The 12,673-nt window shown below is 42.9% G+C and overlaps 1 protein-coding gene across 7 annotated transcripts; it reads left to right on the top strand.

The window, feature by feature from the left end:
• Positions 1 to 895: 895 nt before the first annotated feature.
• nherf4b (NHERF family PDZ scaffold protein 4b) lies at positions 896 to 12,465 on the top strand. Of its 7 annotated transcripts, XM_080306952.1 has the most exons (12): positions 916 to 941; positions 2,548 to 2,641; positions 3,392 to 3,419; positions 7,180 to 7,244; positions 7,326 to 7,537; positions 7,632 to 7,830; positions 7,938 to 8,074; positions 8,167 to 8,371; positions 8,454 to 8,650; positions 8,786 to 8,995; positions 9,094 to 9,214; positions 9,348 to 12,465. In XM_080306952.1, exons 4-12 carry the CDS (start codon positions 7,223 to 7,225, stop codon positions 9,362 to 9,364), a joined length of 1,320 nt encoding a protein of 439 aa, XP_080163078.1. In that variant the 5' UTR covers positions 916 to 941; positions 2,548 to 2,641; positions 3,392 to 3,419; positions 7,180 to 7,222; the 3' UTR covers positions 9,365 to 12,465. The 7 variants fall into 7 exon arrangements, with proteins under 7 accessions (XP_026038379.1, XP_080163075.1, XP_080163078.1 ...); XM_026182594.2 differs by lacking the exon at positions 2,548 to 2,641 and having other exon boundaries at positions 896 to 941; XM_080306949.1 differs by lacking the exon at positions 2,548 to 2,641 and having other exon boundaries at positions 896 to 941; positions 2,690 to 3,419.
• The last annotated feature ends 208 nt before the right edge of the window (positions 12,466 to 12,673 follow it).

The raw sequence follows: 12,673 nt of genomic DNA, 5'->3' as shown, positions 1-12,673 counted from the left end.
GGGTTCCTCTGGGAAATTCGACTTCCAAAAAAAAAGCACAGCAACGACCGAAGTTACAGTTACAGAATTGTTATATATACACACACACACACACACACACACACACACACACACACACACACACATATATAAATACAGAAACAAATATAAATAAAATATACAAAGGGGATAAATAGGAATAAAAAATAAAAATACAAGTGAATTGCACATTTCAAGTATTGAGTCTATTGCACTGTTGACTATTTACAAAAAGTATTGCACAAGGTATTGTACAGTGAGGTGAAGAGGCACTACAGCTTAGTTGTTCCCCCCTCCTTTGTCCTCCTGTCTCCCCTCCCTCTCCCCTCCAGAGAGGAGTTAGACAGTCTGATGGCGTGTGGGACAAAGGAGTTTTTAAGTCTGTTAGTTCTTGTCTTTGAGAGAAGCAACCTGTCACTGAACAGACTCTTCTGATTGTTTATGGCCGTGTGCAGAGGATGCCCAGCATTGTTCAGTGTCCAGATGACTGACTTCTGATTGCTTACATCTCTTCCATCTTCCTTTTGTCTTTATTTCCAGTCAGTTCAACTTTAAACCCATTCTTGAAATTTTATTGCAGTTTCTGTAGCTCAGGCTTTGACAGCCTATCGCTCTTGTAAGCGGGCACACATTAGTTTAAATTAAAACCCGTTTTAACTAAAAGTCATTTGTTGAGACAGAACAGGAAGTCTTTGTACTTTCAGTCCACTGAACTTTGCAGTACAGACATTACCCACAGGAAGAGGGTGTACACTGAAATTATCACACACAGATTAAACATTTACTGCAGTGTATCTCAAGGGGAGGAGCGTGGGAGGAGTCTCTCCATGGAATCAAAATAAATATTTGGACAGAGAGTACTCCCACTGTGGCCAAACTGTGGCACATGATGGGAAAGAAACACACCATGAAATCAAGCAGAGGTAAAACATTCAAACTTCGAGCGTTGTCTTTGCTTTTTAATCAGTCGAATCTATGCTGTCCTTTTGTTCTGGACAGTTTAACCTTATGTGCGCTTTATTTTTCTGTTTCCTTATATCAAAACGTGTATCACATTTTTTTGTTTTCTACTGTAAAGCATTTGGGATTTATTTTAACAGAAAGTTGCTGTTGAACAGTGTTGAATTGATTAAATAGTTAAAGTTAATGAATTATAGATTTAAAATGTTTCAAAACTGGATACTTCTAGTAAAAAAGTAGGAAAGATTAATCCCAGTTTATCATTCATACTTCGAATAGCTCGTTCTAGTTTTCCCCGGACTGAGCTGAGCTCCAGGACTTTGTCTTTGAGTGTCTGCAGGATCAACGTGTCCTAGATCATTAAAAAAAAAGGTTTCAGTGACCCATTAGCTGCACTCAAGTACCTGTAGCATACGCTGTTGTGCCCATATGTTCATGAGAGCTGCGTAGATTTGCTCTGAAATCTGGATTTCTCTGGGAGTAAATGGCTTAAGCATGCCATTTCTTTTTAATGTTTGTATTCACTTCACACTGTGACAGAGAAACAAGGACTCCACGTAGCTGGCATATTCGACCACAGATAAGGAGTGTTGTAGATTAGAGGAGGGCGACACTTTGTGTCTCTGACTTTTCAAGTTATTATTGTGGAGCACGTTAGCTGAGTGTGTTCTTGCTCCTTAACAACAGCAGTTACTCTTAAAAATAAAACGTTCTTTCCTGCCAGTTTTCTGTCAGGACTATTGTAATATGAGAAAAGTCCGATAACTATAGAACATCAATAACTGCCTCGGGCCTTAAGGCTATACATGCACTATATGGAAAAGGGTCCTAATGCCACAGGTGTGTAAAGTCAAGCATCTACGCTCTTTACAAACACTGGTGGGTCGTTTTAGAGAGTTCACTGGGGTCGCCGAATGTTGAGGCTCATAAAACCCATAAAAGTCTCCACCGCTCAGCTGGCTCGATACAGCGGAGCTCCAACATCAGCACAAACACTTTAGTCCACAGAGTGTTTCTTCTTACGTAGGAAAGGCACTGCTAAAGTTTACACTGTTTCTTTTCAAATTTAAAGTGGTTGAAACCAATAAGAATTTAGATAAAATAGCCATTTTTATTTATTCATTTATTTATTGTTTAGTTAAATTCGCCCTGGAACAGACTGACAAACCTGGTGACAATGAAGCCTGCCTCTTGCCCAACATCCGCTGGGCCGTGCTCCTGGCTGTCTAAACTGGATAAGAGAAAATGGATGTAAAAGTATTTAAGACAGCCTTTCATTCTCATTCATTTGCTTCATTCTGTATCGGTCTTGTATTTCAGTGACAAGGTGGCACACAGTGGTCTGTTCTTGCTGTGTGTGGTGAGGTGCAGAGATAAAGCTTGAATGCCAGATAAATCCATTTTCTGGTAAATTGCAGTAAAAAAATTGTTACAAGTTTAACGTTTCTGTAAAGTGGAGTTCAGAAGAATGCTGTCCAAGGGGGCGGTACCTTAGTGGGTACTGCTGTACAAGTTGATTCTGATCATCTGGATGTTTTCAGTGAGAGAAACATGTCGTCACTCATCCAGGTGACGTCTTCAGTCCCAGCTGACTGCAGGTTTCCAACCTTATAAACAGGACATCTGCACAATGTAACCAGCACCAGGAACAATGGGCTGTGAGGTCAGTTCCTTGATCATTAATATGCAAATTCTCATGAACATTGATCAGTGGCTGTTGATCAATGTCCATGAGTCCCATTCACAGAGAGTTGGGGAATGGCTGCAATCACAGCATGTAAGATGGCAAAAGATGTATCCTTAGGCCCCCTCCTCGATTCAGAGATGGTCTTTCCCTTGACTCCGCCCTCAAACCAGCGTTCCTCCCTGTCCAGGATGTGAACATCCTCATCATTGAAAGAGTGTCCAGTGTAGGTGTAAATAGACTGCAGAGTCCTGGCCTGACGAGGAGGCTCTTCTGTGTTGTGCCATCCCTCCACCACACCCTTGATAAGGAGAAAGCAGAAGAAGAAAGAGAGACAACAAATGAGTCTCTTATGAAATCTTACTGAATATCAGTTTTGCTTTCAGATTACATCTATAAAACAACACTCATTCATGCAGCGTGATGTCACGCACTTTTGGACGTTTTCAGCTTTCAGGTTTTTGAATTCCTTCAGCTTTTAGAGGACAAAGACTAAAGATAATCAAAGTCAGTCCCTGTTTGATGAACCCTCTACTGAGAGTCACCAGTCACATCCAGCTCTGATTGCTGAGCTGATGCCTCACGGTCTGGCAGACAGAACATTGCAGACTTTCACAGAGCCGTGTGTGTGTGTGTGTGTGTGTGTGTGTGTGTGTGTGTGTGAGAAATAAATGTACTGTTTAAATGTCATACATACAGTTACTTTGATATTTACTGCAATTTCTGCAGGTTTGGTGGCTGACGGTGGTTTGAGAGAGTAAGTCTGCATTTCATTTCATTTCATGCATTAATGCGTTTGACTTGTTTCAGTGGCCATTCCAATTTCACTGTAACAGCTAATAAAATATGATGGTCAGCATGAACATGACCACACACATCCTCTCAGCACTATTTCTGAGTAACTACACAGTTTGACAGGATGTGTTTGACTGTGTGAGAGATCGACACGGCACCGTTTCAGATCCCCCAAAACAAACCAAGACTCTTTTTAAAAAATCAAGTTATAATTGTGCAGCTTTAAAAACAACTAAGCTGACGTTATAATGGCAACATAAGTGACACATCAAACTACAGTTTGTATTTACTTTTGTATTTTCTAATTATTATTTTATTTTTGAATTCATTTCGAACTTAGTGTCCAGGATGGATTTTCTTCTTTCAGATTAGTTTTTAAAGTTTTTGAAAATGTTTAATTTTAGTTTAGTTTTCATTCATTTCAGTGTTTATTATTCTAATGAGGAAATATGTCATCAGCGCAGGTATTACAATAAAAACTAAAGTAAAGGTTACTTTATTTTTTTTTATGATTATTATTTTATTCCATTTTCCAAGTTCCAAATGTAATTTTTAGTTTAGTTTTAGGTAAATATAAAACAAACAGATGCAAACTCAATCTGAACAAACCAACAATAACCAAAATTGACCCGACAGCCTCGAGACACACAAGGGGAAACATAAAACATCAAATGATCTAATAGCAAAAAACACAAGCAACCTTTTAATCGCTTCTTTAACTTAACAGTAAACAAATACAAAATAACAAAGTATATAACTCAAGAATCAGAGACGATTACTTTTGTATTTTTGACTAGTCATTTAGCAAAATGTGGCATGCACCAATCAGCACTTCCTGTAATATTCTAGGGCCCATCCCAGGCTCACTTGATGCCAGCAGACATACCGACCTCCCAGCACCAGTAAAAGAGGGAAAATAAAACACAAGATAAATTTAACAATTCAGTATGAGGAATAAAAGTGAACTAAATGAGTGAACTATACAGGTCATCGGATGTTGAAGATGGGCTTTACGGCTTCCAACAACTGCTCACACTGTCAGGCAAATTCACCGGACAATTATATCCACGCTCTTTGGTTCTGTCCACCAGTTCAGAAGTTTTGGCGCGAGATATGTGAAGACTTATCAAAGTGTCTGAAATGTAACATTCCAACTTCCCCCTTAGTGTGTTTGTTGGGCAGCTTAGATAATGTCACTACAGAAAAGAATATCGCCCATATGGTTTTCACTGCCCTATGCATAGCCAAGAAAACAGTCCTCATGAACTGGAAAAATAAAAATAATCTTAATTCTAACCAATATAGAAATTATCTATTAGATTACATTAGTCTTGACACAGCCTCTGCCACCACATCAGATCAATTGCTCTGGGCTCCTTCATCACCTAGTGGGGGTGGGGGGTCATAGTTTGGTCCCACCTTTGCTGTTGTGATTGGTGTGGGGGTAGGGACAGGCTTAGGGCGTCGGGGGGTTCCCCAGGAGCAGTGGGGATCGATACCCCGGGCTCAACCCGGAGTATCGATCATGGCCTATTAAGGGCTCTGTTGACTCTTAGGTGACGGTTTCCTGGTGGCTGCGTGCAGCGGGGCTAGGGGAGGGTCTGTGCTGACGGACGTGGGTTACTGACCTGGTAGCCTGGCTGCCCTTGGGTGGGTGTGAGGTTCTGGGGGCGCTCAGTCTCTGGGCTGGGGTCCTTGCTGGGCCTTGGGGGCTTTGGTCCTGGTTGGTGTGTCGCCAGGGTTGTGGGCGGGTGGGTGCATGGGGGGCTCAGCCCTGGCGCGGGGTGCCGCCAGTGCATCGAGCCACCTGGGGGGCTCTTCAACTGTGGGGGAGGTTGTTACATCTTGCAGGAGCTTTCCTCTCTTCAGGAACTGACTCTGCAGGAGGGGGAGATACAGGAGAGGTGGAGGAAGATCTCAGCCTGGGCGTCTATTGTCTTGTGTAGTCTGGAAGATGAGTGGATGACGGGGTGGGTGCAGTTTTCTCTGTGGTGGGGTCGGGTGGGCTGTCCCGGGCTCTGTGGGGCCGGGCGGCGCTGCTGCCACAAACAACCACCACTGCCCTGGTGGGTTGCAGAGTATGGGGGTGCCTACTGGGCTCGGGGGGGACTTGCCCCTCCCTTCCTTCCTTCCTTCCTTCCTTCCCTCCCCATCTCCAGCTGCCTCCCTCTTCCCGCTCCACCACAACCACCCACACATGCAGGACCTTGGAGTAGGGGTATATCACCAGGGTGCAGAGGAGGCTCCCCGTCCCGTCCCCCCCCCCCCCCGTCCCCCGTCCCCTTCTGGCTGCCTCTGCCTCAATTTTATCCCACAACTTAGACATTCACATTACTCACACTCTCATTACACATACATATAGGATCTTGGGGGTGGGCACAATCACGGAGTCCAAAGTACCATCAGGGTGTACACCTCACCCCTGGCGTCGTTGCCCACCTCTCAATGTTAAATACACGTAGACATTGAGGGCTAGCAGGAGGGACCATGCGCTTACCTGCTGCTCTCTGGTAGGTAGCTCCAAGCCCTCCTGGGTTTTAAATGCACCTTAGAACACACATGCATCAACACTACAATGAGCGGGTGGAGGGAGGTTTGGAGTCTTCTCTCACCCCCGTTCTCTGCGACCTGCTGGAGCGGGGGGGCTAGGAGGAGGAGTTGGCCACCCCCTGGCTTCTGCTCCGCGGCTGCTGAGTGACCCCTCATCTGGGACTCTCCTCAGCTCTTGTGTGGCCCCCCCACACCCTCTAGCAGATGAAGGAACCTTTTAAAAATAAGCGCGTCCATGCTCACAGGTGTACACACGGGTGCTCGCACACACAAACTACACCCTTTTTGGCTCCTACCTCAAAGCACACTGTGTTCTGTTGATCTTATGTGCTGCACATTAATGTTTAATATTTAGTATTTACTGTTACATTCACATAGATCATCACGATGATGTTGTTTATTATATTGCTCTCTTTTTTTTGCTTGTTTTCTCTTTTTTCTTTCTCAGCTGGTGATTGATAGATGCATTTTTGTCTGTTTGTTTTTTGTTTTTTGCCCTTTATCCCCGTCCCTCTTCCCCGCTGTTTTTCTTTCCCCCAGTCACGTCTGTCCCGTGTGTAGCAAGTGAAAATAAAATAAAATAAACAGTAAAAGGTGAATCGAATAGACCAATACAGCGAGGCTGGGACGGCCCAGTTGGTAAAGTAAATCCGTTGGGCATCTTTCTTTGCCTTTAGACAAAAATTCTGATGCAAAAGAGCCAAACGGGACAGGCGGGAAAAAAAGAAAAAAGAACTAAATGTGAACGCGGCAAGAAGATTATGGTTCAACATTTTTGTTTTCTTTATGTTCATGTATGTCGTGATGTGCAATGTGTATCAAAACTAACACAACACCAGTGTGTTACGTGACCCCTAGATGCACGGTGTTCCCACCTTTACAGATGTGTAACTGTCAGTGACTCTACCACCGTTTGAATGGCTCAGCATGCTGACTTTTGGAACCGTGTAATCTTTAAAACTCTCGATACAAGATCAGACCATTTATTAAATATGTAAAGTGCACTTTGCATAAACTTTACTGCATTACATGTAGAAAGCAACTAGAAGCAACACCGTGATTACAGTGCATTACTGCACACACTGTATTGCACACAGAGCGAGAATTACTTTAATAATTTCCATTAAAACCTACTATGAAGTTGTAATTAAAGTACATGTCTCTCTTTTAAGGAAAGTTACATTTAATCCTAAAGAGGGAATAGACAACCCAGCGATGGTCATCACAGATGATGCAGGTACCCTGCTTGCCTGTGTAGTAGCCATTGGGCAAAGCCTGCTTGCTTTATGACAGCTCTCTTGTGTCTCTTCTGGTTCAGGCTCTGTGTGGACGCCCATCCCGCGCTCGTGTATCCTTAAACGCGAGGATGGCGAGTTCTACGGCTTCCATCTGCGTGTGGAGAGGGGCCGTCAGGGACACATAATTAGTCATGTGGTATCAGGTGGGGTCGCAGAGCGTAGCGGCCTTCGAGACGGAGACAGACTGCTAGAAGTCAACAACTGCTATATTGATGATGTTCCTCACCCTGAGGTAAGACAAGCTTCCTTCATAGTTAAATAGAAACCAGAGAAGCAACACAAAGCTGTCTAACTGGATCTGTCACGTTTCCAAATGTATAAATCAGGTGGCTAGGAAGATAAAGGTAAGCGGACGCCAGTTGTGTTTATTAGTGCTGGATGGAGAGGATTATGAACGGGCTGTGTCCCGAGGTCAGGACCTGCAACGTCTGGCCCACATGGATGAGAGCTGCAAACCACCCAGGCTTTGTCACATCACCAGGGATCCTGTCTCAGGTCTGGGCATCACCGTTACTCCTTTGGAAGGTAAAACATCTCCCTGTAATCACAAGAAGCCTAAGATTTGAGATCAGATGTCCGGGTTGAAGTCTGTGCAGTGTTATTCAGATGCTGCTCCTGTTTCGGCTCCGTAGGAGAGAAAGGTTGCTTTGTAGTGAACCCAGTGGCAGGAGGTGCAGCTGAAAAGGCAGCGGTGCGTCAGGGAGATCGGCTGGTGTGGATAGACGGAGCGATGGTGTCTGATCTCACACACTCCGCACTCAGCAAAATGGTTTGTGGACTTTTTGTAACTGTGTGATGCAGCAGATAATACATCAGGTTATCTTTGGTCTAACAATAATATCTCCATATATTTTATTGTAGATGAAGAAATGTGGTGATCACATCACCATCTTAGTGATCGACAGCGAGAGTGAAAAGAAGTACACGCAAAGGCGGCTCCCCGTCCTGCCCACCATGGCTACCCCTCATCAGCTACCTTATAGAGCCCGAACACTCCACCTGACCTCTGTGTCTGAGAGCTTTGGTTTTCTTCTACGGCTGGAGAAAGTGCCATCAGGACGCACATGTGAGATGATGAAAAAATGCTGAAAACTGAATTATTTTCACTGTTTTGCTGTTAAATAAACTGGGTACATATTAACCAACAGATCACGTCCTGCGTGAAACGACCAGAGGCAGTCCTGCAGAGAGGGCGGGTGTGAGGGATGGAGAGCTGCTGCTGGAGGTCAACGACGAGTCAGTGGAGTCACTGAAGCACGAGGAGGTTGTGGACAGAGTGAAGCTGAGCGGACGAGAGGTCCGTCTCACCACCATCACTCCCAAGGGGCTAGAGTTTTATACGCAGGTGGCCATCACTTACCACATACGTGCACTGCTTTTCCAGTTGATTCAAGTGTACATCGAGGGTGGTGCACCCATTTGGAGGCCACACCTGGTACTGGGATATTGTTACGTCTTTCCTTTGTTTTCTCTCCTGCAGCTGGGTCTGTCTCCACTTCTTTTCTGTGAGGATGATGCAGCTGATGAAGGAAAGGAGAGTAGTATGCTGACTTCTGTGGAGGAGAACTCACCACCAAAGGAAACGCATGCCTCAAGTCATCTTAGACTCTGCTCTCTCCAGAAAGGCCCTTTGGGATTTGGCTTTAAATTAGGCTGTGACCCACAGAGTCCTGGGACTTTCATCAGTCAGGTTTTAGTGTTCTTTTGCATAAACACACACACACAGAAAAGTCATAAGCTTCAGTTTTGTGTCAAATCTTGTAAACTTTTTTTTACTTGGCCTCGTAGGTTGCTTCTGGGGGTCCTGGGCAGAGTGCTGGACTGCTTGTGGGTGAGGTAGTGATGGAAGTCAATGGACAAAGTGTGGACGGAAAACCTCTGGAAGATGTGACTATGCTTGTGGAAGAAGGTGGGCACATTCCTTCATTGCTAGTCACACATACGACACGCTACACCAAGATGGAACAGACTGAAGCACCCAGCAAAGATGTCACTCGCACAGAGGTGGCAAAACAGTTTTTAACTTTGTGTTTGTATCTCAGCAGGAGGAAGAAGATAACGAGATCTCAGCTTTGTGAGCGGAACAGATATAAACCTCGAAGACATTTCCCAGCACGATGCTCCCACTCAAGAATTCCAGATTTTAATCCTTGCCAACATTTTCAACACACAACTTCACTTAGATAGGATGCAATCAAACTAGAAACCAAATGCTTCACGGCTTAAACGACTCTCTGGTTAAACAACAACAAATGGCCCTCCCCCCTCCCATACCATGGTGGACTTGAAGCTCTTTCCCCCCACGACCACTGCTTAAACAGTTTTTTGTGTTTAATGCTACTTTAAACACCTGACTGATCAAATTCTCCCATCACAAGAAAGATTTTTGAAAGCCTGAAACAGACCAGATGCAAGTACGAGAGCTCTCTCAGATGACAGAACCCTTTAAAGGCATTTGTATCATATTTGATACATTTAATAGTTTTTGGGACTTGTGATCTTTTCCCCTGAAAAAGCAAAATGAATAACACAAAACATTCTTGAGCAAAGATTAAAAAACAAAAAGATGTAGCAAATATTGTGCAATTAAATCAATTTCATCAACACTCCAATAAAAAAATAATGATGTTCAGGCTTTATTAATAACACTGAGTGTTGCAGGCAGGATTGGACCCAAACGAGGTGAACTTAAGAAACTCAGTTTATTACAGGAAAATAAGAAGAACAAAAACTAACTGAACTGGGAAAACAAATAAACTAACAGGCAGGCAAACAGAAGACACAACGAGACCGAGGGTGAGCAGACATTAACAATACGACAGAGAACAAAGGCAACACGGGGCTTATATACACAGGGACTAGTCAGGGAATGGAAAACAGCTGGGAGGGATTGGACTGACGAGGTAAAACTGAACACTCTGACACCAGACACGGACCTTCAAAGTAAAACAGGAAACAAGAAACAATTTACAAGGACGCAGACTGACACCGATCTAAATCTAGAATAATAATCAAAATAGCACAACTACAGAACCAAAACATAAATCATAATACAGAAATATACCAAAATATAAGAAACTGACCCAGAACCGTGACAATGAGGAGAAGAAATCACACTTTTGTTGTGGCTTTTCATAACAGGTGAATTCTCCAGAACAGTCCCACATATACGATACACATAAAAGTAGAAACACAATTCAAACTACAGTAATATGCACATTTTATTGTATTTTTTCTAAAACAACGTTTATCTGAAAATGTCATTTACATCAGTGAAAACGCACTTGGAGTGCAGAGGATGCTTTTTTAGTGCCTGTAATGAACTGCACAGACAAAGACACAAAACAAAGAAAATGAAAATGATAATCAAGTTTCCAGTGATTGTCTCCTTTCAGACTATAATTCCCAACTTTGTACATCTACAAAAATTCTTTAGTCTAGATTTTCAGCTTTCCTCCTTCCAGCTCACTCATCCTCCCAACGTTTGATGATGTAGTTTGTTTTTTTAAAAGAAAATAAAATCCTGGAGACTTTGTTTTGCAGCAAAACAAAACAGTAATCATTGTTTAACAAAATATGAACATTTTATTGGGCAAAATGAGCTACAAGGTGAAAAAAAATCAAAAAGGAATGTTTCCATATGAGGAGGCTAATAGGACTAATGCAGTTATTCATATATACATATGTGTATATGTGCTTCAAGAAAGCAGAGGATTAACCATACAAAGAAACAATATGTTCTATGATTTTCTTTAAGCAGGACAAAATGATTAGTGAAACTAAAATATAACAGCTGGTCACTTTTAACAGGAGAAACCTTCGGTAAGAACCAGGCTCAGAGAGGAGCAACCAGGCTCCGGCTGGGGGTGAGGGGAGACAGGAAATGAGAAACAAAACGAGAGCAGAGAAAAACAGGACAAAACACACACGACAAGCGTTGATGACAATCAGCAGTGATGTCCAAACACACTGTGAGTGAGACTGAAACACTCAGTGCACTGAGCATCGTCCCATGATGCACTGAGCAACAGTCTTGGGCTATAATTCTTATCCAAGTGATCCATCAAGGAGGAAGGTTTAGAGTCTAATCTGCGTCTGCATGTCTCGGGATGTTGTCACCAGGATAAAAAAATACTATTAAAAAATGAGTTGGACTGTTCCAAAAGCCAGTGTCAGCCTCTCCCTGACAGCTCCACTTTATGCATGCTTATTAATCTGTCACACCATCAGTGGCTCGTGGTCACTTAAAGCCTATGTACTACAGAGGCAGAGCAGCATTCAGTCCTAGCTGCCTTTCCTGGCAGATCTCTGCTTTCTCTGCAGCGAGACAGCTCAAAACCTTTTATCAGTCTTTCCTGACCTGGTGCTCCTATATAATCTGCTGTGATGGGAAAAGCTTGATTTACATTAAAAACATCTTGTTGTCTAAATACCCTGAAATTTGTTGTTATATTGAGTCAGAAATATAAAGAATTATAAATGCTGCATAGTATCGTCCTTAGTCATGAATGGCTTTCACTTGAATACGTCCGTTCTGTACGTACAAAGGGAACAACAGCTCCTGTGTTGCACTGCTACATTGTCTTATCTAATGTATGTTTATCATGTTAAAAGTCTGACTTATTATGACCATTTTTTCAAAGACAGAAAAAAGATAAAAAGTTGATTCTAATGATAGACTATCCTTTCAACATTTATTTCTGTACTCAGTTTAATTTGATGTTTAACGTTAATGTTTAACTTATGTCCCATGGTTTAATAAAAATCACATTAAAATTATGTGGTGCTACAAGAAAAAGCTTTTGAGAATCTCATATGATTACAGCACGTCCAATCTCACCTGTTATTTGGAAAAATAATGCTGGGAAAGTCATTTTAGTCTTTGCCTAGCTCAATGCAGGAAGTAAAAACAGTCTCTCCAGAGGTGGAAGAAGATCTCTCCCACATGTTTCACCAGATATTACTGAGTATCAGAAGCGTGCCATCTCGTCTAACCTCACTGGTACCTGTCCTAGCCCGTGCAACACGCGCTTCCTCCGTCTGTAGAGTTGCAGCGATAACTAATGCTTGCTTCGCCTTTGCATCGTCCTCTTATCACAAAAATGAGTGACTTTGTCTCATTTTTGCAAACATAAACTGAGAATAAAAATTGAGGCAATTTGTGTTTGTTCAGTCTTTTCTTTGTTGTAACTATGCTTCTTGGCTATAAAGGTCTTACTGCTGGAAAGCCCGTTTATTTCCCCTTCAATGGTGTCACGTTTGTAAGGAAAATGTGGGTTGAGCAGCAGAGTTGAGTATGTGGGCTGTGGCCATGAAAAACTCGTCGAATGTTCTCTGCCAATGCCGGACAGCTTATTCTGCTACTGAC

The sequence above is a fragment of the Astatotilapia calliptera genome, chromosome 10 (assembly GCF_964374335.1).
Source record: "Astatotilapia calliptera chromosome 10, fAstCal68.1, whole genome shotgun sequence".
NCBI lineage: Eukaryota > Metazoa > Chordata > Actinopteri > Cichliformes > Cichlidae > Astatotilapia > Astatotilapia calliptera.
This window is presented reverse-complemented; position numbering and strand designations above follow the sequence as displayed.

What these genes read in the sequence shown, in the direction of transcription:
- nherf4b (XM_080306949.1), top strand. Translation starts at nt 3,334, where the DNA reads ATGTACTGTTTAAATGTCATACATACAGTTACTTTGATATTTACTGCA. An exon ending in AGTGCCATCAGGACGCACAT is followed by an intron (nt 8,372 to 8,453) that starts GTGAGATGATGA and finishes ATTAACCAACAG; the next exon opens with ATCACGTCCTGCGTGAAACG. An exon ending in CTGGGACTTTCATCAGTCAG is followed by an intron (nt 8,996 to 9,093) that starts GTTTTAGTGTTC and finishes TTGGCCTCGTAG; the next exon opens with GTTGCTTCTGGGGGTCCTGG.